This window comes from Dromiciops gliroides, chromosome 1 (genome assembly GCF_019393635.1).
Source record: "Dromiciops gliroides isolate mDroGli1 chromosome 1, mDroGli1.pri, whole genome shotgun sequence".
Lineage (NCBI taxonomy): Eukaryota > Metazoa > Chordata > Mammalia > Microbiotheria > Microbiotheriidae > Dromiciops > Dromiciops gliroides.
The window spans coordinates 115,035,464-115,060,175 of NC_057861.1; the positions used below are offsets into that span (position 1 = coordinate 115,035,464).

General features: G+C 34.9%; 1 protein-coding gene across 3 annotated transcripts in view; it reads left to right on the forward strand.

The window, feature by feature from the left end:
- The window catches only part of TAF2 (TATA-box binding protein associated factor 2), a 90,624-nt gene that overhangs the window by 35,297 nt on the left and 30,615 nt on the right, over positions 1–24,712 (forward strand). For all 3 annotated transcript variants that reach the window (XM_043976572.1, XM_043976573.1, XM_043976574.1), the window contains exons 12-22: positions 1,350–1,504; positions 2,113–2,227; positions 2,514–2,623; positions 4,182–4,247; positions 5,333–5,585; positions 7,675–7,815; positions 9,858–9,968; positions 15,379–15,572; positions 16,466–16,605; positions 21,308–21,377; positions 24,261–24,370. In XM_043976572.1, coding sequence (XP_043832507.1) covers positions 1,350–1,504; positions 2,113–2,227; positions 2,514–2,623; positions 4,182–4,247; positions 5,333–5,585; positions 7,675–7,815; positions 9,858–9,968; positions 15,379–15,572; positions 16,466–16,605; positions 21,308–21,377; positions 24,261–24,370 — 1,465 coding nt within the window. The remainder of the gene's footprint in view (positions 1–1,349; positions 1,505–2,112; positions 2,228–2,513; positions 2,624–4,181; positions 4,248–5,332; positions 5,586–7,674; positions 7,816–9,857; positions 9,969–15,378; positions 15,573–16,465; positions 16,606–21,307; positions 21,378–24,260; positions 24,371–24,712) is intronic.

The window sequence follows — 24,712 nt, forward strand, 5'->3', positions numbered from 1 at the left end:
TCAAGCCTAATTTTAATGAAACAAATAATGCTTATGTTTGTGATATTTTTCTTACCCGTTTTGTTTAATTCCTGAACATATGATTTTACCTGCAATCTAATACTCTGAAATAGATTTAGGTCTTGACACATTTCATTCTCGTGTGTGTGTGTGTGTGTGTGTGTGTGTATACACACTCTATACATATGCTTCATTCATGCTACATTCATCCATGATGGTGTGAAGTGATTATTTTGATAAGAATTATATAAGAAAACAGTAAAAGCCTCTTCCTTTGCTCTTCTGCTTTGCTACTCCTTGGGGCTTAGATGTTACCCTGATTCTTGCAGGCTATGCCATGTAAAAAAAATTATTAACTAACTAATCTAATCTTGAAAAATTTTATAATTGGACTTATGAAAAATTATGATTATATGAAAATGATAAGTTTAGAAAAATTATAATTGGGTCACAAGTCCTGCCGTGGTCACCATTCAAATGTGAAAATATTTTGATGACTAAGGCTAATTTGGGGCTAATCTGACTGGAGGACTAATCTGGGGACTTTTGACTATTTCTCCAACATGTATGCTGTGCTAACCACTTCTGTGCTTTCTGCTGCCTCCTGTTCAGTCTGCCCTCTGCAGCCTTTGCTGCCCCTCTAATCTTGTCCGTTCTTCTAATCTTGTCAGCCTCCTCTTAATCTTGTCTGTCTTGTCTGTCTCTCTTTGCTCCTAGTCTTTTAGCCTTCTCCTGCGTCCTTGTAGCTCCCCTCTGTCTAACTCCCAGGTCTATATAGCTCTTTTCTTCTCTCCACTCAAATCTGGGGACTTCCTGCGCCCCTCAGGGTGGAGGGAACTGGGGCTCCCTCCCCACAGCTGTCTGACCTGGCATCTTGTACAGCCCACAGGGCTTTTTGGCTCAGCTGAAGCTGAGGAGGAGGGGCACCAGCCCCTCCCACACAGAAGAGACCCTGAGGGCCTAAGGCTTTCTAATCTCAGCCCAAAGGTAGGGTCCCCAAATCAAAATAAATTTCCACAGCCAGTAGAATGCAAACTGGGAGAGGCCCTGTAAAGGTTTCTAGTATTGGGTCTCTATTGGACCTGGTCCAAGGACCTGTCTTTTTGTTTTGGAGAATTTCATCACCATTTTGGCCAAAGGAAGATGAATTTTTTAGTCAAGGCTACTCTTGTAAACCATTTACTAAGTTATAGATGAGTTGAGATCTGTATTAGTGGGGAGATTGCTCCTACCCCAGTGAAATGTACAGGCTTTTGATATTGAAATGATATATGTTAAAATGAGTGCAGGATTTGAAAAGTTCATTTTATGTCATTTGAACCATTCTGATCAATACTTTTATTTTACAGGTTTTTAACAAACTCCTGAGTTTAGCCAGTACAGCTTCATCTCAGAAGTTCCAGTCACACATGTGGAGTCAAATGTTGGTTTCCACATCTGGATTTTTAAAATCCATCTCCAATGTCTCTGGCAAAGACATCCAGCCTTTAATAAAACAATGGGTGTATCCTTTTCAACAGTTAAGGGTACTTTAAAAATGTTTTGGGAAAATCTTTGACCCCTACTTAGAAAGAAGGTTCTGAAATTGCTAAATGCTAAGCAGTATTAGAGATAATCATGAACTGTACTTAAATTTCTTTCATAGAGCAAATTAGCATGTAATGATTGATTTTTTTTTTTTTTGCACCTGGAATGGGGATGTACTACTCTTTAATCAGTTTTTAAAAAGTTTTTTTTAAAAAAAGAATTAGTGGGGTTGGGAGAAAAATGCCACTAGAGGGATCTCTAGGATAACTTGGAAAGGGCTGTGGTCTGGTAGATTTTCAGATGTGATTTCTAGTAAGTCATTCTATCCTTAATAGACTTGGGTGGTATGTTGGAGGGTTGTATTCTCTAGTATTGTTATTTCGTATCAGTATCATATTAGTAGTCTAGTGGTATAATTTTGGTTCTCCCAAAGTGCATTTTTTGTTTTTTTACACTTTGAGAATCCTTTCTTAGCCTGAGGAAACATTTAGAATATTTTGTTACCTGATATACAGAAGGGTAAAGTGCTTATTTTTGTTTAGTTTTTTTTCATTTTAGTTGTAGATTTTCCTATGTAATTTTCAGAGACCAGAGTGGAGTGGTCAAATTTTATGGAAGTTTTGCATTCAACAGAAAACGAAATGTTCTTGAATTAGAAATAAAGCAAGATTATACCTCTCCTGGAACCCAGAAATATGTGGTAAGATTTTTTTTCTAAAAGCCTCTATAGGTTTTTTGACATAAATTATATATTCTGTTATGTCCTAACACATACTGTCTGTGTGATTCTGGACAGGTCACTTGATCTGTAAGTGCCCCAGGCAAATCTCAAACATTGCAGAACAGAATTGGAAACAGAGTTTTTTCACTGGAACGACCTTACTCTGATGAAATCAGAAATTGAATCTTAAAAAATAATTGAAGTGTTTTGTTCATTTTTGTAAAAGCAGAAAGACTTTCATTGAACAATGTGTCTTCTTTTAAAGGGCCCTCTTAAAGTGACAGTGCAAGAGTTAGATGGATCATTTAATCATACATTGCAAATTGAAGAAAACAGTCTTAAACATGATATACCCTGCCATTCTAAAAGCAGAAGGTAGGTATTAGAACATACATTGCCAATGTTTATATTTAAATTTCAGAACTTAAAATAAAGAATTAAAATACTTTTGCTTGGATTATATTTTTTAATGAAGGAACCAAACTAATATAGACTATATTTTATTTAAATATAACATTTTTATACTTCCTATCTGCTTGCTACTCTCAGAATATGCTTGTGTTTATTAAAAATTTAGTTAACATTTTTATAGAATGAGAAAATAGTGCTTTTGGTCACACAAGTACTTTTTGGTCACAGAAATTTAATTATTTCAGACCCAGGACATAAAGGAAGACAGATGTGACTGGCTTCTGTTATTTTTATGCAAAGGACTGATATGGGAGAGTTTATTAAAATTAGAGTGAGAAGAGAATTGAGATAAGGCTAGAAAAATAGAATAAGGCCCCGTCTTGTAGATAATTTATAAGATGTTTTAATAGCTGTGGATTATGGAAAGCTCCTGCAATTCAGGAAGAAAACATGTACACAGTGACTATAATAATGTAAAAAAATAATAAAATTAAAGTAAATCCAAGATAATTTTAATAATCACGTGTGGCCCTGGAGACTTGAGAAAATACACCTTCCTCTTTTGATTGCCAAGGTGGGGGACTAACCACCATATCAATTAAATGGGATTAGCATTCTTGTCCTGCATATTCTTGTAAGGAGCAGGTAATGTGTTGCTTGGTTTTGCTGACCTGATTTCTTTTTCTTTTTTTTCTTTTTCTTACAAGAGAGGGATCCCTAGGTAATTTAATGTGATGAGAAATTAATGTGAGAATTTAATGCAATATGAACACATAAAACATTAATAAAAATTATAATTGTTAAAAGCCCCATAGCTTTCTACCTTATGTCTTTTCTTCTCTCTATCCCCAAATTCCTGCAGCCAATTGACTTAATGCTAGAAAACTCTCAAAAACATGACTTAGTTCTTACTTTGGATCATAGTATCATAACTTTAGACCTGGAAGGGACCTTCAAGGTTACTTAGTCCTGCTGCCTTCACTTTACTGTGGAGGAAACTCAGACCCAGGGAAGTTAAGATACTTGTCTGAGATCATATAAGTAGGAGGTTCTGGGACTGAAAATAAAATTACACATCTTATATGCTTCTCATAGGCCTTTTGTCAATTAATATTTTCCTCAATATTAAGATGAGAAACATGTGAGCCATATAGAAGAGGGGATAAGAAATCAGAATTGTTAATGTCTTCTAACTGAACTGACTTTCTGTATTAGAACAGAATTTTTTGCAGGTAGATTCTTTTGCATTCAAATTTACCTCTCATTTCTTTCAAGTTATTATCTCTAATGTCTCTGTCAAAAAGCATTTTAATATCTATCATCTGAAGATAACTTGTTGGTGTTATGCATATGTGGAAGCTTGCTGTCTAAAACATACACCTGTTGCATCAGCTGTGTTAATTAAGTGTTCTGACAGGAGAAGTTAGCAGTTGTATACGTACATACAAAATGATTGATCAGATAGTTGATCAGAAATAGTTCAGTACCATAACCATTTAATTTTTATCTTTTTTCACTATAGGAATAAAAAGAAAAAAATTCCATTGATGAATGGTGAAGAAGTTGACATGGATCTTTCTGCAATGGAGTAAGTTAATAATTTGAGGCAAAGGATATCTCTGTATCTATCTATATATTCTGTATCCCTATTTTTTTATTTTTAATTTTTCTCAATTATATGTAAAGATATTTTTGAGTTCCAAATTTTTCTCCCATCCTCCCTTCCCTCCCCTCTCCCAAGGCCAGGAAGCAATTTGATATAGGTTAATACATTACTATCATGTACCATATTAAGTACCATATTTATTATTATTATTGTTTTCTTTTTTTTGGGGGGGAAGTGAGGGTTAAGTGACATGCCCAGGGTCACACAGCTAGTAAGTGTCAAGTATCTGAGGCTGGATTTAACTCAGGTCCTCCTGAATCCAGGACCGGTGCTTTATCCACTGTGCCACCTAGCTGCCTCCCATATTTTTTTTAATCTACAGATATATAATGATCTGAATTGTAACAGCAATTATTTAACTTCTGTCTATTGTTTTATGGTTTTATTTTATGCTAATTGATTCAGGTTCTTTTTTCTTTAATCTTTTTTCCTATATTTTAAAAAGCATCTGTGGTTGCATAATAAAATTTATAAGCTATAAATAATTTTGATGCCAGATTATCACTTTGATTTGAGTAAAACTCACCTCTGTGTGATTTGTGTGACAGCTAAACCAGTGAAATAGAACCTTTCACTTTTTAGTCACTGGTTTAATATCTAGAAAGATGGTAATAGTTGCCAGCCATATTCAATTACCTGACTATGCGAAGAGTGGAGGTACAGTCTTTATTGTACACAACACAAAGCTATTCATAACAATTGGTCCCCTATTTGCAGTTTCAGTCTAGAAGTGAAGGCCTGAAGGGGCTTGGAGATGGAAGGACCCTTTTGTATATGTGATGAGATGGTTCATTGTTCTTCCAATGGCATTGACGTGAGATGTGTTTAAAGTGTATTTTTATATAGCAAACTCAGAATTTTGAATTTGTCTAAAATGCTATTGTTAAAAGCGAATTCTGGTTTTTAACGTCTCATTTTAATTTTTCTAACTTTATCAGATTATAACATTTTAAAAATGTGTTTATTTCTATATTTTTGTTTATTTTTATTAAATCTCTTTGTTTTAGTGCTGATTCTCCTTTGCTGTGGATAAGAATAGACCCAGATATGTCAGTTTTGAGAAAAGTCGAGTTTGAGCAGTCTGATTTCATGTGGCAATATCAGCTTCGCTATGAAAGAGATGTAGTTGCACAGGAGGAATCCATTTTAGCTTTGGAAAAATTTCCCACTCCAGCATCAAGACTTGCACTGACAGATATACTAGAGCAAGAACAATGTTTCTACCGCGTAAGAATGCTGGCTTGCTTTTGCCTTGCAAAGGTGAGATTTTATAACATAGAAATAAAATAAGAATTGTGATTTATTTTTATTTTTTAACCATAATTTTTAGATGCTCTCAGTACACTATTTCAAAAACTTTTGCAAAGTGCTTTTAACATTACTGATTTGACTATAGTATCATTATTTTAGTTTGAAAAAAGGATTCCAGAGAAAGCTTTTGCAGTTGTCAAAACTGAATTTTCAAACTTTGAAAGAAGATATTTTTCCATATTATTTGTTTTATAGACCTAAAACAATTTTTCTTTTCAATGTAGAGGTAAGTATACCTTGGGTGGTGATTTCCTTGGCTTTTTCAGACCCATATTTTCCCATCAGAGGGTTAAAATCCATTATCCTTCATATTTAGAATACTAAAATAACTGATTTCATTTTCATTTGGGCACACTAATAAATTCCAGTCTATTCAAAAGGTATTGGAATTAAGAAATATTGCATAATAAAGAATAAGCATTTTTGTTTGGCTGCATGAAAAATTAGCAGTGGACAATTTTTTTTTTTACATTTCTTTCTGTGATTACATTTTTCTTATTGAAGGAATGTGTTGTTGTTTTGTGCAACACATCTTGTACTAAGGCCCAAGTACCTTTATTTCTGTCCATCATTACATTAGAATTCTGTATATAGCAAATTGTTAATTATGTTTCTACATAGTTAATAAGGAATATATCAACTTCAGTAATAATTTATTAAGTACCTTACTCCATGTAGATCATTGTGCTTGGTGCAGGCAGGGATATAAAAGATATAATCCCTGCTTTCATCGAATCTGTGATCTAACAGGTTTATCTCTTGTCCTGGCCTTCCTCTTGAGCTCTAGATCTTCATTTGGAGCAGTTGGGTGGCACAGTGGATAGAGCACAGGCCCTGAAGTTGCGAAGATTTGAATTCAAATGTGACCTCAGACACACTTAATAGCTGTGCGATCCCAGGAAAGTCACTTAACCCCAATTGCCTTAAACATCCAGGACATCTCCAGTCATCCTGATGTATATCTTGCTACTGGACCCAGATGGCTCTGAAGGAGAGAGTGAGGCTGGTAACCTTGCACAGCCCTCCCTCACTTAAAGCCAATTCACTGCAAGTTATGACATCACCCCAGTGTCATGGTCCTCTTTGAGAACAAAGGGCAAACAATAAGACCTGTATTTCCAAATATCTGTTGGATTCATTGGGCTATCCTGCTGTGCTTCAGATGCAATATATTTTAAACTGAATCCCTTATTTTCTACTCAGAATTTGTAGTACTTTCTTACTTTGTTGTTTCAGCCAATGACACTATCATTTTGCTAGGCACCCTTGCTAGGAACCTGTTAGTTATCTTTGATCCCCATTCCCCTCATATCTGATCAATTAATTCTTTGTATGAAATATCTCTTCAATCTTTGCCTTTCTTCCCATTTCCAGTGAGACTGTCCTAGTCACGGCCTTTCTAATTCTTCACCTGAACCATTGTGGTAGTTTTTCTCATCGCTGTTCTCTTTAATCTATTATAATCCTCACTGGCAGGTTAATCTTGATTTATTCCTCTCCTCCCAACACTCTCAATACTCTCAAAAACTTTAACTAGTCAACTGAAGAAAATATGTATTCATTTAGCCTAGCATTTAAGATTCACTCCATTCTGGCTGCTTTTCTAGCCTTATGGTATTCCATGCACATATCATTCAGATGCTTTCTGCCACTATCACCTCCTTCACCCACCTCTCACAAAGAGGGAGCCCTTGTTCTTGCCAAGGAATATACCTTCATATATACGAAGTAGGTTGTTGGTAAATTTAGAACATAAGAATTATAGATACTTGCACTAGTAACTTGGTTTGATAGAATACTTGACTTCGAAACATTAATAGAAAAATACTGTAGTTGCTAACAAAAATTGAGAAATAGAAGTAATTATTAAGCACAAGAGAAATTATTTCTGCAGTTACTAGCTTGTAGTTTTCATGGAGATAGTGGTAAAAATTGATGATCGATAGTATTTTCACTTTGAAAAGCAGTCTTTTATTTAGCTCAAAATCTATTTGCAGCAGTGTTAACAGTACACTTTTGTTTCTTTCTAATTATGCAGATTGCAAATTCCATGGTGAGTACATGGACAGGACCTCCTGCCATGAAGTCACTCTTTACAAGGATGTTTTGTTGCAAGACTTGTCCAAACATTGTGAAAACAAACAACTTCATGAGTTTCCAAAGCTACTTTTTACAAAAGGTGTTTTCTAGTTTTCTTTTTAAAATGTTTTAAACTGATATCTTTATGACTTGTTTTAGGTTATGGGCTATTCTAATGACATGTTTAATATACTACAATCTTTACTTTTATGTCATCTCCTCTTCTAACTATATCCCCCAACGATTTAAATGAATGCTATCTTTGCTTGATATTTAATCTACTGTGTAGATCAATTTTTAATTTCAACTCACTTCAGCAAGCACTTACTAAGTCCCTTCTGTGTTTCAGGTACTGGGGAAATAAATCAATCCCTGGAGGGGACTAGAGACAACATATGTACAGATATATAAATACAAAGTATATACAGAGTAAATCATAGACAAAACAAATAGTAATTTCTGACTTACTTGGGAAAAAGCAACTGCCGAGAGTCTCAGGAACTACCTTATACAGAAGGTGGCACTTGAGCTGAATCAGGCTGGTAAAGAATACTGTAAAGATACTTTTTTCAGCACTACCTTCTGGCCAAGATGTTAATGGGTACAAAAGAAGTCTAATTTAACCTGTTAAGGAGTTTACAACAGATATTTTCCTGAGCTCCTTTATCGTTGTTCGTTTTGGGGGCTATTTGTGGGAGATCTGGGTTCCTCTGGTCCTAAATCACAGTGCTATCTTAATTACAAGTCACAGCTCCTACTTTGAATACCACTGTCCTGGGGCTTGTGCTTTACTGATTGTGATGTGTGACGGGTAAAACTAAATATGTGTGGTCACCTTACCTGTCCCCAGTGTGGGGAAAGCTAGCTAGGATTTACTTATAAATTAGAAGCTTCAGCAACGGTTTAGGCATTAAGGATTTATTAAAGTATATTAGAGGTTAGCAAAGAGAGAACAAGTGTCTCTGAAAGAATAGGAAAACCTATCTACCCTAGAGGAGAGATCAGAGTTCAGTTTGGCCTGGTTCTTCTGCCACCACCATGAGATTCCAACCACCAACGGACAAAATGAACAGCCTTACACAATGCTTCAAGCTGATTGGTTGAGGGTGGTGTCATGTTGATGTGAGGTAACTTCCGGACACTGAATCAACCTTAGAAAGGGTAACCCATGCTCTCTCAGCAGGGGGCCCCTGGTAATAATATTCTCACAGTAGAATGTGAAAGCCTAGGTTCACCTGTATGCCATCATGTAGCATTTTGTGAAGGAACTACTGTAATGCCAACAATTGAATGCATGTTTGTACATGGCATAAAAAACTATGGTTCTATGGGTTCTTCTTCCCTTTTTACTTTCTCCTCTGCCACCATTACTGTAAAAATTGAAGAGAAATACTACATAAGATTAAAGTCCATTTTGTATTTTGTTTCATTGGTTACCATAGTCAAAGTAGGCAGGAGGAGGGAAGGAAAACCTTAAAATTTTGCCTATAAAATTTTTAATCTTCATTTTGATATTCTGTTCTATCTGGCTTATTTTTTTAATTCTTCTAATGCAGGTCAAGTCTCCTTTTAATGAATAGTAACTTGTTGTTTTTTCCCCCTTGGAAAACAAATACTTTCTAATTTGACAAATTTCTATTGAGTACTGACCATTTTAAAGACTTTGTGGGGGATACAGATAAATATGACATGGTATCTCATAAAATTAAATTAAAACTATGTTCCTTGTCTCTTCCAGTTGATGTTTAGAGTTGTGAAAATAATATATTTCATTAGGATTGAAAATAGTGTTTAATGTCTTAAATATTGACCAGAAAGGAGGAAAGGCATCATTTAAGGAACATATGCCACTCTTTGTAGTTGTAAAGTATGGAAACGGAAAACCTAAGCCCTAATTATTGTGTATTTTTGAGGGGAGGACAGATATTTCTGTTAAAAGAGGACTAGGAACAATCGACATGAAATAGAAACCAGTAAGCTCACCTAGCTTTCTACAAATCAGGATGCCTCATGATAGGTTCCTAGAAACCTCAGAATTCTTTGTTCTATATCTTTGTGTCAACATCAGAGCAAACAAGCATTTTTGTTTAAATCTGTGATGAACTATAATAATCAGAAAATTGTTTTTTTCTTTTCCTATAGACCATGCCAGTTGCTATGGCTCTGTTGAGAGATGTACATAATCTATGTCCCAAAGAAGTCTTAACATTTATCTTAGATCTAATCAAATATAATGATAACAGGAAAAATAAGGTAAGATATTGCTCATAAAGATTCCTCCTGATTTTATTTATTTATTTATTTATTTATTTATTTATTTTGGCAGGGCAATGAGGGTTAGGTGACTTGCGCAGTGTCACACAGCTAGTAAGTGTCAAGTGTCTGAGGTCGGATTTGAACTCAGAACCTCCTGAATACAGGGCCAGTGCTTTATCCACTGTGGCACCTAGCTAGCTGCCCCCTGATATTTTATTTTAAAATATTTTTTAACTGACCATTTAAAAAATCATTTCTAAGCATACACTATTTGATACAAGTAGGTATAAACTAACCTTGTGTAAACAGTTTTATTAGTATAAGTAACTATTAGAGTTAGAATTTATTTTGTATCAATACGTTTCTGTTCTATTTCTTCTGATTGTCATAATTCTTCATCTTAAAAAAGGACAATGTTTTTGTTTGTTTGTTTGTTTTGTTTTTTGTTTTTTTGGTGAGACAATTGGGGTTAAGTGACTTGCCCAGGGTCACACAGCTAGTAAGTGTCAAGTGTCTGAGGTCTGATTTGAACTCAGGTCCTCCTGAATCCCGGGCCCGTGCTCTATGCACTGCACCACCTAGCTGCCCCAACAATATTTTTAAGAATCTTGGTGTGGTGTTTTTTTTTGTTGGTTTTTTTTTTTTTTTTGAAACCTAGGTCATAGCAAAATTAATGTATCACAAGCCAATGAAAAAGAGTAAAAGGGTTTTCTGTTAGTAATCAGGGCATACTGTTCTTTTGACAAAGCTTGCAAAACTAGGATACTCTTGGTATTGAGTGTGTTAGTTCATTAAAGCAATTAACCATAAGGTTCAGTTCTTTGGATAGTAACCCAATTGGGGCAACCAAATTACTTAATTGAAAAATTTGTCTTAGGGGAATACAGTGAGAAAAATTTCCCCGGGTTTCCCATTTGGATCTTACAGAAGTGTGCTTGAATAAAAAAATAGAATTTGTGGTGGGGAGAAAGTGTGGGATTAGATAGGGGAGACATGAGAACTTGGTTAGGAATATAAAGTGGCTTAGAATAGTGGGAGTTGGGCAGGTGAAGGTCATTTATTTGTGTATTAGAGAATTCAGAAATACTCAAAATTGCACCAGCTGAGTCTTTTGTACCATGCTGAAAATGGTAATCCTGAGTCAGTGGCAACTTTAAATCATAGATGTCTCTTATACACTTGTCTGTTTACATGTATCATGTGTATGTGTGTATATATATATATATATGTATATATGTATATGTATATATATATATAATTCCCAATCTGTTCTGTTTTTTAAAGAATATTTCAAACAATGAGTTTTTTCTCTTATATTCTCTTTCATTCTTTGAGTCAGTAGTAAGATATGAAAGTCAAGAAAGCTTAGTACCATCTTAGGTAGCACTGAACAAAGTATATCTTCTAAGATTAGGTAAGTGCCCTCTTCCCTGATCTCAACCCACACTTGAAATATTATGTTAATTTCTGGGCCCTTTGGGGAAAGGACATTGAGAAGCAACAAGATCTTGATGAGCCTGAAGTATCCAGGAGGCAAACAAGATCTTGAAACTCTTGGCATATGATTAACAGTTTTTTGTTTTGGTTTGTGTTTTTTTGTTTTGGTTTTTTGGTTTTTTGAGTAGGCAAGCTAGGCCATCCTTTTCTTATTACTTATATAGCCTAAATCACTGAATAGGTGTTGCCTCAGACAAACTGAGACTTGGGAAAGATCTTAACTTAAAAAAGCTAAGGTCTTCCGCTTCATCCAAGGTTATCCTGCATCTGGGGTTGTCCTGACCTATGTCTTGCCACTGGACTCAGATGACCCTGGAGGAGAGAGTGAGGCTAAAAACTTTGCACAGCCCTGCCTCGCTAAAATCCAGTTCACTTGCAAGTCAAGATATCACCCTCCGGATGTTATTGGTCCTCTTCAAGAACAAAGGACACAATAACAACAACAGTGATTACCAGTTAAAAGGACAGGACAAGTTTAACCTTCAGAAGAGTAGATATCAGGGAATCCAGTATTTGAAAAGTCTAGCATTTGGAAATTAGGTTCTATTTGATTCTGCAAGGTTGTTGAACCAGGAGCACTGAGTAGAACTTGCCAAGGGGCAGGAAACAATTTCCAATAATTAAGATGGCTCTGAGATTGTGATTCTCCAGAAGAATCACTTTAATATGGAGTCAGAGCATGAGGAATATATATTTAGGCAATTCTTTATTCAAGAATTGATACCTGAATTGTACCTTGAGAGAAGAAGAGTTTAGCTAGGAGTGAAAGAGTCCTTCCTATGCATGAACTTTATACCAGCAGAGGCACAGAGCCTAGAAAAGGCAGGGAAGCTCTAATGGATAGAGAGGAGTTCATGTTGACAGAAAGGGTATGTGAGTGCTGGGGAGGAACGAACTGGTGTTGATATCTTATGGAAAGTCTTATTCAAGGATCAGGAGTCTAGATTTTTTTCTTAATGAAAATAGGGGACCCTTCCCCCATCTCCCAGAGGCTTTTGAGTAGAATGATATGATCAAGTAGTACATTAAGATAACTTGAATAGGGGGCAGCTAGGTGGCGCAGTGGATAAAACACCGGCCCTGGATTCAGGAGGACCTGAGTTCAAGACCGGCCTCAGACACTTGACCCACCCTTACTAGCTGTGTGACCCTGGGCAAGTCACTTAACCCCAATTGCCTCACTGTAAAAAAAATCATATATATATAGATATATATCTATATCTATATCTATATCTATATATATATATCTATATATATATAAAGATTACTTGAATAATGGTGAAAAGATTCCTTTGGAAATAAAATAGACTGAAATAAAAAATAAAAGAAGTTGGAGATTACTACAGTTAATCAAGAGTAAAAAGATAAAGGGTTTAAAGTATGGTGCTTATAGGGTACCCTATGGTATGAAAATAGGGTACTTAGTGGATACCCTGTGGGTCACTCGTTAATTAACAGATAGGTCATTTGTTAATAATAAAGTGACGAATTGAAGAGTTATGGTTGTTTATGAGAGGTGAAAGAATGAAAAATGGCTTGAAACTGGATGGCTGAGGAAGCACTGGTACCCTCAAAAGAAATAGTAAGGTCAGGGCAACAAATTTCAGGGAGAAGGTGACGTTAATCAGTTCTTTCAAGTGTGAATTTTGATGCCCATCAGGCAATTGGAGATAACTGGATCAGAATTCTGGAGAGATAGGGAGCTGATTTGGTAGTCTTCTATATAGAGCTGATAATTGAAGTTTTGGAAGGAGATGAAATTACCAAGTGAGAGGGCTAAGGACAGATATTTTGGGGGACAGTTGTTATGTCAAGCAACTTAAAGAAGTGGAAAAAAAAAGTGCTGGATTTCGATTCAGAAGACTTGAGGTTGAATTCTAGCTTTACTGCTTACTACTTGTCTGACCTGGGTAAACTATTTACCTTTACTGGCTCTCACTTTCTTTACTGGTTTAATTAAGGGATTGGGCTGCTTTCTTACGGTCCCTTCTAGCTCTAAATTTGTGATCATGTGATCCTGAGTGAGAAAAAGATGAAGAATGAGCCAAAAAAAGATCAAGAAAGGCAGGAGAATAGTAACACTGCAGTGTCTTGGAAGCCTAGAGAAAAGGAGGAAAGAAAGTGTAGTGCCGTATGCTACAGAAAGATTAAGAAAGAGGAAGATTACCACCCCCCCCCACCCCCCCACAAAGGCAGTTGGATGTGGTGATGAGGAAGTCATTAATGATCTTGGAGAGGAATGGTGGCTTTGAAAGCCAGATTGTAAGACATTGAAAAGTGCAGTAAAGAAATGGAGACACCAAATATAAAACTAATCTTTTAGAGGTTAACATTCAGAGGAGAGCACAGAAAGTCAGATGGCTGGTTTGGGTAGTGAAGGCTAAGAGAACTGTGTGTATTTGTTGCTTTGTTTTAAGCTTAGACTTGAGAGAAATAACCAGTAGAGAGTGAGAGATTGATATAAGGGATAGTTTAGTAGAGTCACAAAGATTAGACATGACAGATTTGACTCTTATGTTTTTTGACCATGTGGGGGGAGTTCCAACACTGTTTATATGCTACTTTTATGGCTTCATATTTTGAGTTATATAATCTAGATCTTGGGGGTTTCTTAGTTGGGACTTAGGGGATAAGTGTAGTTTATTGGCTTCAAAGTCATGGTTGCCTGGGGGAATAAAGACTTTATTATTATTTCTATTCCTCCTAATATATATATATATTTTTTTTTACTGATCCATCTTGTTGAGCTTTTAAGTCTTTTGGGAAATATTACCTCAGCCTTCTTTTAAAAAAATTTATACTGCAAATTTAACAAAATAACTTAAAAATGAAGTTAGGAAGAATGAATCTTTCCTCTGATAAATGAGATTTTAACTGGTAACTGATTTGTATGACTTTTTCCTTTGCTTCCTATCATATTGTTTTAAATTTTTTTTTATCTGTGTAAACATCAGATCAACTCTAGTATATTGCAAGCTTCTTGAGGGCACAAAACTCATTTTTTTTCTCTTTGTATCCATGATACCTTGTATATAATCATCATTAAATATTTATTGGAGGGCAGCTAGGTGGTGCAGTAGATCAAGTGCAGGGCCTGGAGTTAGGAAGACTCATCTTCCTGAGTTTAGATCTAGCCTCAGACACTTACTGTATGACCCTGAGCAAGTCACTTAACCCTGTTTGCCTCAGTTTCTTCATTTGTAAAATAAGGCAGCAAAGGAAATGACAAACTACTCTAGTATCTTTGCCAAGAAAACTTCAAATGGGCTCACAAAGAGTTGAACAGGCCTGAAAAACAACTGAGAAAACAAATGTATTTAATTAATGAATGGCTAGGTGGATGAATAATGAATGAATGCAATAGTTCATTGTATTTTTACTGAATGAAAGAAGGGTAGCTAAAAATTCAAGATTAATTATTTTAAGCCTAAGGATTGAATAAATGTTTTTCAATTATGGTGTTTTGAGATACGGTTCCTGAAGAATACAATTCCAGAACATGTAATTGTAGGGGAGAATTTTTATGAGGATTTTTATGTTACCAAATACTCATATATACCTCATTTAATTTTTTGACCAGAAAAAATGGTTTTGCTGACTTATTTATTTAAAGGCAGCTAAGTGGGGCAGTGGATAAAGTGCTGGTTCTGGAGTTAGGAAGACCTGAGTTCAAGTCCAGATACCTACTTTGTAATGCCGGGGAAGTCACTTGACCATTGTTGTCTTAGTTTCCTTTTCTATGAAGTGGTGATAACAACAGCCCCTACTAACTCAGGGTTGCTATGGGCAACAAATGAGACCATATTTGTAAGGAGCTTAGCACAGTGCCTGGCATGTAGTAGGTGCTATTTAAATGCTTATTCCTGTCCTTTTCTTCTCTTTCTCTCACCATTGTCATTTTTTTGCTTAGTTTTCAGATAATTATTATCGGGCAGAAATGATAGATGCACTTGCCAACTCTGTAACGCCTGCAGTCAGTGTAAATAATGAAGTTCGAACCTTAGATAACCTAAATCCAGATGTTCGACTGATTCTTGAAGAAATCACCAGGTTCCTAAATATGGAAAAGCTTCTGCCCAGTTACAGACACACCATAACAGTCAGGTACTATTAAATTCTCATTTCTTTTTCTTTTTTTTTCTTTTTTTTTTTTTGTGGGGCAATGAGGGTTAAGTGACTTGCCCAGGGTCACACAGCTAGTGTCAAGTGTCTGAGGCCGGATTTGAACTCAGGTCCTCCTGAATCCAGAGCCAGTGCTTTATCCACTGCACCACCTAGCTGCCCAGGTACTATTAAATTCTTATTATACTACAAGGAGATTTCTTTGTGCCTTTTGAAATGTCATCTGTTTTATTCTCAATGTATTTTATTTCACAAGAAAAAGCATTTAAAGCAGTGTGGAAAAGTAAGCTTTTAAAAAATTATCTTAAAGACAATATCTTAACTGAAGTTTTTACATAGGACAACTAGGAAGTAAATTGTGAATGAAGTCTGGCATAAAATTAAAGCATATGTTTTAACATATGTCATAAGATAGTGTATAGTACATATGAACATATTATAAGGTTAATCAGTTGAGCTGTTTAGAAAAGTTACATTGTTTTATAATCCCTGATATAATTTTGCTTGTGTTTTTAAATCTAAAGAAAAATTTTAACTTATAAATAATATTGAAAGAAAAGATTGAGTTAAATTTTATACTAAAGAAATTTTTTAAACTTATTTTGTCACCCAAATTAACATATATTACTTTAAATATAAGTTTAAACCATATGTTTGAGTTTTAAACACATGATTTGTAGTTATGTTATAGGATTTCTTTGTTTTGAAAGATAGCAACTTTTAGACAATTTTTACAACTATTAGGATAATTAAAATACTTTGTAATTCTTTATGACAGTAAATATTATTTTAAATATTAAGAAATTAATTACACTTAGAATACTTTTTACCTTGCTTAAGTCTTTTTGAAGATTGCTAATGTTTTTTCCTCCTAGCTGTCTGAGAGCCATTCGGGTACTCCAGAAGAATGGGCATGTGCCAAGTGATCCTTCTCTTTTTAAGTCTTATGCTGAATATGGTCACTTTGTAGACATTCGCATAGCAGCTTTGGAAGCTGTTGTTGATTACACCAAAGGTAATTAAAAAAAAAAACCTTTATGTTCATTACATTCAAGAAAGAAGATAACATTTTTGTCATTTCTTCTGATATTGCTGAATTCCGCCCCCCCCCCAAGATAATTATTTAATCATTCTTTTTATGTTAAAATACCATTTCAGAAAGCTGGTGACATTCTTTATGGTAACATTTTTCTTAAGATAAAATTTTATTCAAATTTTGAATCTTTATAATCATTACCAAAAAAGAAAGAATTAAAATTATAGATAGCTTTGTGCTTTCCAAGAAATTAGTGTGTTGATCCCATTGACCTAATTCTTAGTTATGTTCTTTTAAGTTCCATAATATTCCATTGTACATATGGAATATTAATCTTTTTTCTCCAGGAAAAATAGCTTATAAAAAAAGAAGACAGCTTGTTTTTTTACTTATGTATCAAATTATCTTTTATGCTATTTTATCTAATTTATTATAGGAAGATATACTTTGCCTATAGGAAGTTCAAACTAGAAGCCATGAAACACTTTGGTTGTTAGCTTTTAAAGGATGAGTTTGCTAAGTAAACTATGTTCATCATCATTATTATTATTACAAGACTAAAAAGTAAACTTAGGGGTGCCATTTGGGTATGTCTTTGTAGCTTATTAAATTTTGCCAAGAATCCTTGAAGTCTACTTAATATTATTCTAAGGTTCTGATATCTTGGGAACCAAAAATGATCTAGGCAGTTCTGAACCTATAAAATTTGAGGTTTTTAACTCTTGTAATTTGAGGTACGTGTTTTGCCAAACAAACTTTCCTGTTAGCTATTACATTTGCCAGAAGTCTGGGCAACTGGAAGCACTTATTCAGACTCATAAAAGATGCAGTGTATCAAAGGCCAGACTTGTCTTTGGTCCCTAAAGTGATACCTAGTTACCATGTACACTTCTAAGAATAAGCTAAATGCATTAGTATCAAAGACATTTGAGTTTGACTGGAACAGATGACACTATAGGGCAGGTGTCAGAAGAACCCTAAAATATTATATTTCAAACAATAGCAGCCTTAGGAAGTGAAACAGACTAAAGTTTTTATGAAGCAGCAGTGTTCCCCTGTTGGTTACCTGACTCTATTTATACAGATAGCTCATTAAATGGAAGGACCATTTCACAAGGAAATGATCATTTTGTTAAGTTCTATTTTAATAGTAATATTAAGGAAATTGGAGGAGAAAATATATTTCAAAATATAATAAAGGACCTTTTAAAATTCTATTTATCATAGGTTTCCATTTAAAAAGCTATTTTCCTTTTATAAAATAATAGAAACTACTTAGTTGGCTACACTGGGTAGTCAAGGTAAAATGTAAGGTGCTTAAATGCACCTTGCATTTGATAGCTTCCAATTGAGAATTAAGATATCCACCTCCAAAGAAAGAACTAATATTGATGGAACAGACTGAAGCATGCTGTTTTTCATTTTCTTTCATTTTTTTCTTTTAAATCAGGTTTTCTTATACAAAATGACAAATATGGTAATGTTTTACATAATCATACATGTGTAACCCATATCTGATTGCTTGGGGAAGGAGGAAAGAAGGGATAAAAATTGGAACCCCAAAGTATAAATAAAACTGTTTATTACATGAGAAAAAAAACATTTAAGTTTGATTGATAGCAGTTTTTTAAATAAACGTTTTTACCTCACCCTGACCTCCCTTAACTGTGACATATCTTGTCTTCGTACCCTGTTCTGTCCTTCCATTTGAAAAAATTGTAAGTGTATTGCAATTTTTAAAAGAACAGTAATAGGACAGGAATCACTATCTTTTAAAGATGGTTATAAATTCATTACTTTAGAAAAAAAATCTTCTTTTCATTTAACTATATACTGAGAGTCCAAGAAATAATTCAAAATAGGTTTCATCCTTAAAGTTACAAGATTCAAAATCCATCAATTAAAGCAAAACTCCAAGTCAGTACTGACATCCACATAACATCTGTCTCATCTGTCCCATAGACTACAGTCTGGGTACTCTGTAATCTGAGCTAAGAATGCTTTCCAGTCATTTCTAGTTCCCATTAGTTTCTCTGATACTGCCTCATGGCCAGGTATGATATTACAGATAGAACAGTAACATATTTTATCCTTGATACATTCTTGAAAAGCAAAAAAATGTGTTTGTAAACCTCAATATAGAAAATATTTAAGTCATTGTTTTTGACTTCCTGTATAATTCCAGGAAAATAAGATATCTGCATAATCAGCTTATAATTAATAATGATAATAATTATGATGATGATAATAGCTACCATTTATATAGCACTTACCAGGTGCTAGACATCATGCTAAAGCACTTTATTTATAGTTATCTCATTTTATTTTCACAACAGTCCTGGGAGATAGGTGTTTTTCTTATCTGCACTTTACAGTTGAGGAAACAGAAGCAAAAAGGGGTTGTGACATGCTCAAGGTTATATACAACCAGGAAGTCTCAGAGGCCAGATTTGAACTCTGGTCTTCCTAAATCTAGGCCCAGTGCTTTATCCACTAGGCCACATAGCTGCCTAGTTGAAAGTTGAATGTGCAAAGCAAAGGGCTTGTGTAGAAGTTTGAAGAGGAAACTATTCCAGCTCTGAAAGTTTGATAAAATTTCATGAGGAAACCCTGAACTGGACCAATAAAGAAATAAGGATTTTCAACCAAACCAGGTCCAGATGAGATCCATTGCATTCTTAGGGGCCAGTTTGAATAAAAGCGTGAGTGTTAAGAGGAGAGAAAGAGCCTATAGGATGGTAACTAATTATAACATATGTGATCCATTCAAGGCAGAAGGAGAGCTATTGCAGTAAGTTTGGAAAGCTAGATTAGAAACAGATTTGGAGGCCTTGAATGTCAGAATAAGTTTAGTTTATACTTGGTAGGCAATGAAGTGATTGATCAGAGAAGGTTATTAGAAAGCTGATCTGTGTAAAACCTGTTAGTTTCTAGCAGTTTTCTAGGTAATGGGTAATAACGGCCTGAAATCTGGGTAATTATAGTGGAAACGTAAAGGAGAGGACAGTCATGAGAAATTGTAGAAGGAAAACTGACGTAATTTGGTAATTTATTGGATGTGAAGAATAAAGGGAAAAGAAGAATCAAAGATGACTGGATTTATACTAGCAGTTACCTAATCAGCTTCACTAAGTGAGTGTTCCTGATTGCCAAGAGTGAATTTATATAGGATAAGAAGAAGAGAAGAACCCTGTAACCAAACACTTGGGAGTCACTTTCATTAATGGTATGTAAAATTGTAAGGAGCCTAGCACCAAGAGAAAAGTCTTTACAAGATCACTTTGCATTAAAAAAATGTCATCCTTTTCTGATAGAATTTGTTACATCATTCTACTAATATCATACAGACTGTTATTTGATGAATATAGATTTTACCCTTGATTATAGCCCTGTTCAAAAAACATATGTTTAAAGACATAAAATTATTTTAAGGGATATTGTGAAAATTACCACAGACCAAAAGAAATTATTTTTGTAACAAAAATAATTATATGCTATATAAATGTTTGTTGATTGATATAATACATTTTGGATGAAGGCTAATGTTTTCAAATAAAAAAAGAAATGAGCAGGATGATGTCACTTCTGAAGTTTCTGGAATTACTAGTTGATAGGATTAAGAGCTGGAAGGGATCTTAATTCTACACCAGTCCAAACTATATATTTCATAAATGAGGAACGTTAGACCAAGAGAGATTAAATAACTTGTTAATGTCATACAGGTAGTAAATAGAGTTAGGATTTATATATAAGATCTCTATAAATCTAGTACTTTTACTACTGGTTTAAAGTATAAAGGAGGGGACATTATGTGATATGATAGTAGTCATGTTTTGTTTTGTTTTTTAAAATCAGTCTTTGTATTAAGCACACACTTATCAGTAAAAGATTCTTACTTAATATATGCAGGTAATTGACTCAGAACAGGAAGGTCTTCAAAGTTTAATTGTAAAACTTATTTAAACTTGTTATATTCCCTGAAAATATCAAATGCTAGACATTTCCAGATGGAGCTATTTGAAATAATTAAACCTGTACTACTGGACTAAGAGAAGAGAATTACGGAGGGACATGAAGAAGGAAAAAAAAAATAGAATTAGGCATCTTGGTGGAAAATAAAAAAGGACAACTTGTTGATTCAAAAGATTATGAATGATAATCATGAACTAACAAATGAATGTACAGACCTCTTTACACTACCACTGAATATCATTTTGAAGCAAAAATGGATAATTGGAGTTCAACTTCAGTTTTCATAATCTCTTTGCCCCAATGTTCCTGGAGTCCACTCTGATGAGGTTAAGGTCTTTGAGCTAATTCTGTGTTCTAAATTTTTCTTTCTCCCTCCCTCCTCTACTCTCCCTAAGAAATCAAGCAATTCAATATGTCATACTTGTGCAGTTATGCAGAATATCTTCACCTTCCTCGAAAATGTTTTGCTTTTTACTGCTCCTTCCCCTCTTCTCCCATTAGTGGGAGACAGAAAAGTACAAAGATAAATGTAATTCAGGCTATATTTGGAAAGTGTGAAAAGAAACATAAAAAATGTTATGGTAGTTCAGAGGAAGGAGAGTTTATTTCTCCAATTAAGAAAGAAGATAATTTTAAGGTAGACCTTGGCAGGAATTTGTTCATTAAATCATAATTTGCTACTAATTATTGTCATATTTTTTGTTTACAGTGGATAGAAGTTATGAAGAATTACAGTGGTTGCTTAACATGATTCACAGTGATCCTGTACCCTATGTAAGGTTAGTTTACATTTGTCACTTATATGACATTTTGTGTTTATGACATCTTAAATGGATTAGAATAATTTTAGACAATTTTAAATGAAGCCATTTTATGATTTTGGAGAGTATGGAATTGTCATATGAATGACATACTTATCCATTTTTATTGGTTTGTATTCAAGCAAATAATTCCTATAAAATGATTTGCTAATATACTGGAAGCCAGTATGATAAAGTAGTTCATAACTTTGTAGATTGAGATATAACTTCTTTTGCAGGGAAATTGATTTGATAGATAATTTAGCTTGCTATATTACAAATAGCCTGAAATACTGTCCTTCTCTAAAATAGACTATAATGTCCTTTTACTTCAGTTATTTATTTATTTGTTCATTATGCGGGGGGCAGTGAGAGTTAAGTGACTTGCCCAAGGTCACACAGTTAGTTAAGTGTCAAGTGTCTGAGGCCAGATTTGAACTCAGGTCCTCCTGAATCCAGGGCCAGTGCTTTATCCACTGTGCCACCTAGCTGCCCCCTTCATTATTATATTTTTTGTTTTGTTTCGTTTTGGTTTTTTTGGTGAGGCAATTGGGGTTAAGTGACTTGCCCAGGGTCACACAGCTAATAAGTGTCAAGTGTCTGAGGCCAGATTTGAACTCAGGTCCTCCTGAATCCAGGGCTGGTGCTTTATCCACTACACCACCTAGCTGCCCCTCCCTTCATTATTTTTAAAGGGAGAAACAATGTTGTATATTAGTGTACCAGCCTTGAAGCCAGGAAGTATTACCTCTAACACTTGCTGGCAATGTGACCAAAGCAAGCCATTTAACCCCTCAGTGGCCCCAAATGAAGACTTTGTGTTAAAGCTAGGCTCTGGGCACTTCTGAAGAGCCTGTCATGTGTGGCTTTGTATGGTCTTGGCCTGTCCTATCTTCTGTCCCTACCTTCTTCTGGTATTGCATTTTGTATTCTTCAAGGATAATGGGGCCACTCAGGCCAGAAAGCTATGTACTTTCAGAGCTCCATATAGATTCTAGTAAAGGGATTGATCTGACTGCTGCACTCCTGAGCTTTCCAGGCTCCAGTCCCTGGTTAGGGCCTAGACAACATCACTGCAGACTTGCCCCTGGGTGAAGCCCCAGTAGTACAGTTGCTAGCTGGAAGCACAACAGTGCAGTCTGATAATCTCTTTTTTTCACTTGTGGGCCAAATGTCTAATTTTAAATCTTTCTGGGTGAGAGGGGCAGTGTAGAAACCTCTGTGCCTATAGGCTGAGTCTGATACACCCTCTCTGGAACAGAGGATCAGTACTAAAGTCCTGTTTTGCAGAGTCCAAGATCCCCTCTTTGGGGTTAAAGCAATAGTGCTTCAGCTCTTGTGTTGACAGGGCTGAGTCTGAGTTTCCAATCCCCTCTCTGGAGTCAGAGACAACACTATGGCTCTGTTCTGCTTTCATGTCTGGTTCTACTATCCTGGCTTATGCTTCTTCCACAGTTACTTCCCTGTTACTTGCCCGTGGGTCAGTTTTGTTTAAATAGGTTAAGTTGTAGCTGTTTTAATGAGAAGCCTTAACTTATTTTTATTCCTTAATTTCATTTCGTATTGATTTTGATCTTTGTCCTAATTATTTGGTGGTCTGGCAGTACACTAGACTGCTCTGATTCAGAATTGACTCTCATGTCATCAGGCATTTACTGTTAGATTATAATTAGTCTGTTTTTAAAAAATGTTATTCGGTGATTGTCATGTCTACTTTCTCCTAATTTTCTTTTTGAAAATAATATTCATGAAACATAGGCATGAAACTTCTGTGTTGTTTGTAAGCCTTTGACTGCTAGTTTCTCAGTTCTATTTGTTCAAGTTTCCCCATATTCATCTTTGCGTTGTAGTCTCCAGATATTAAAGTTTGTATCAAATTGGTTTTGGTTTGGAGATTCTTACCTAGTTCTTTGTCATGTTTCTTTAGTTCTCATTCTATGATTCTTCATTCTCTGATATAGATGGCACAGAAGTTATTTTCGTGCTGATTATTTTTCAAATGCTTATCATGGCATTACCCTGTAAGTTGACCAAGTGATCCCGTGAAATAATGTTTCTTCTTGTCTTTGAACACAGGAAAAGCAATTCCTTTATTTGCTTTTATTAGGAGAACCTTTGAGCCTTCCTTGCAAAGGTTCTAAGGATCATCCATTTGCAAGTTCCTTTTATTTTCTGGTTTCATTTATACTAAAAATGTCAGTGTTGATATGATTCCTTTAACGTAGTAGTATGTTAATTTGTTGGTAATTGGACGAAAATTTCACATTTAAAATATAAATAAACTTAACTTTCATGTATGCTCTAAAACCTGTTATTCTTAGAACACTTTGCCCTCTTTCTATCACTATCATCATCACTGCAGAAGTAGAAGAGGATATATGACTGTATTTTATTTTGTTTCATGGGTTATCATGACCATCAAATGTATTAACTAGTATAAAGCCTCTTGGTGCTGATCCTTTCCACACTTAGGTAGGCTGATTCTTGGAAAAAGCAGTTTGTCATCCAAGCTATACAAGAAACCTTCCAACGTTGTATAATCTGCTAAGTGATAAAATTACACTGCTATACCTATTAGGAACTTAAGGTCATTTACATGCCACAATTGAAATAAGACTTTTATGTAGGTCTAGAAGTAGTTGTTAATCTTTTATAAAGAATATGTATTGGGGGCAGCTCGGTGGCACAGTGGATAGAGCACTGGCCTTGGATTCAGGAGTACCTGAGTTCAAATCCGGCCTCAGGTACTTGACACTTACTAGCTGTGTGACCCTGGGCAAGTCACTTAACCCCCATTGCCCTGCAAAAACAAAAAAACAAACAAACACACAAAAAAGAATATGTATTTTTATTTTAACTTAGGCACAAGATTTTAAACATGCTGACTAGGAATCCACCATTCACCAAGAACATGGATTCTCCCTTATGCAACGAGGCACTGGTAGACCAACTTTGGAAACTTATGAATTCAGGTGAGAACAAGTAGTTCTTGTTACTATCACTACTATTTTATGTATTTTTGTTAACCTTTTTTGCTTTGGACTGTTTAGAACTTTTAGCTGGTTTCCATTGCTTTTTAAGAGTTAAAGAAATTTAGCATTTATTCTTTTTTTTCCCCAAAAAAATATTCTTACCTACCTTGGTCAGTATGCTTTATTGGAAAGATCAAATGAACTGGAAGTAGGCAAGACTGAATTCTTCTGCCAATTCTGTTTATAAGTCAGTGAACTTCCTTAATTTCCTCATCTGCAAAGTAGATACTTTTACAAATAGCACTTGGATACTTTTCACAGAGTTGAGGATAAAATGAAATA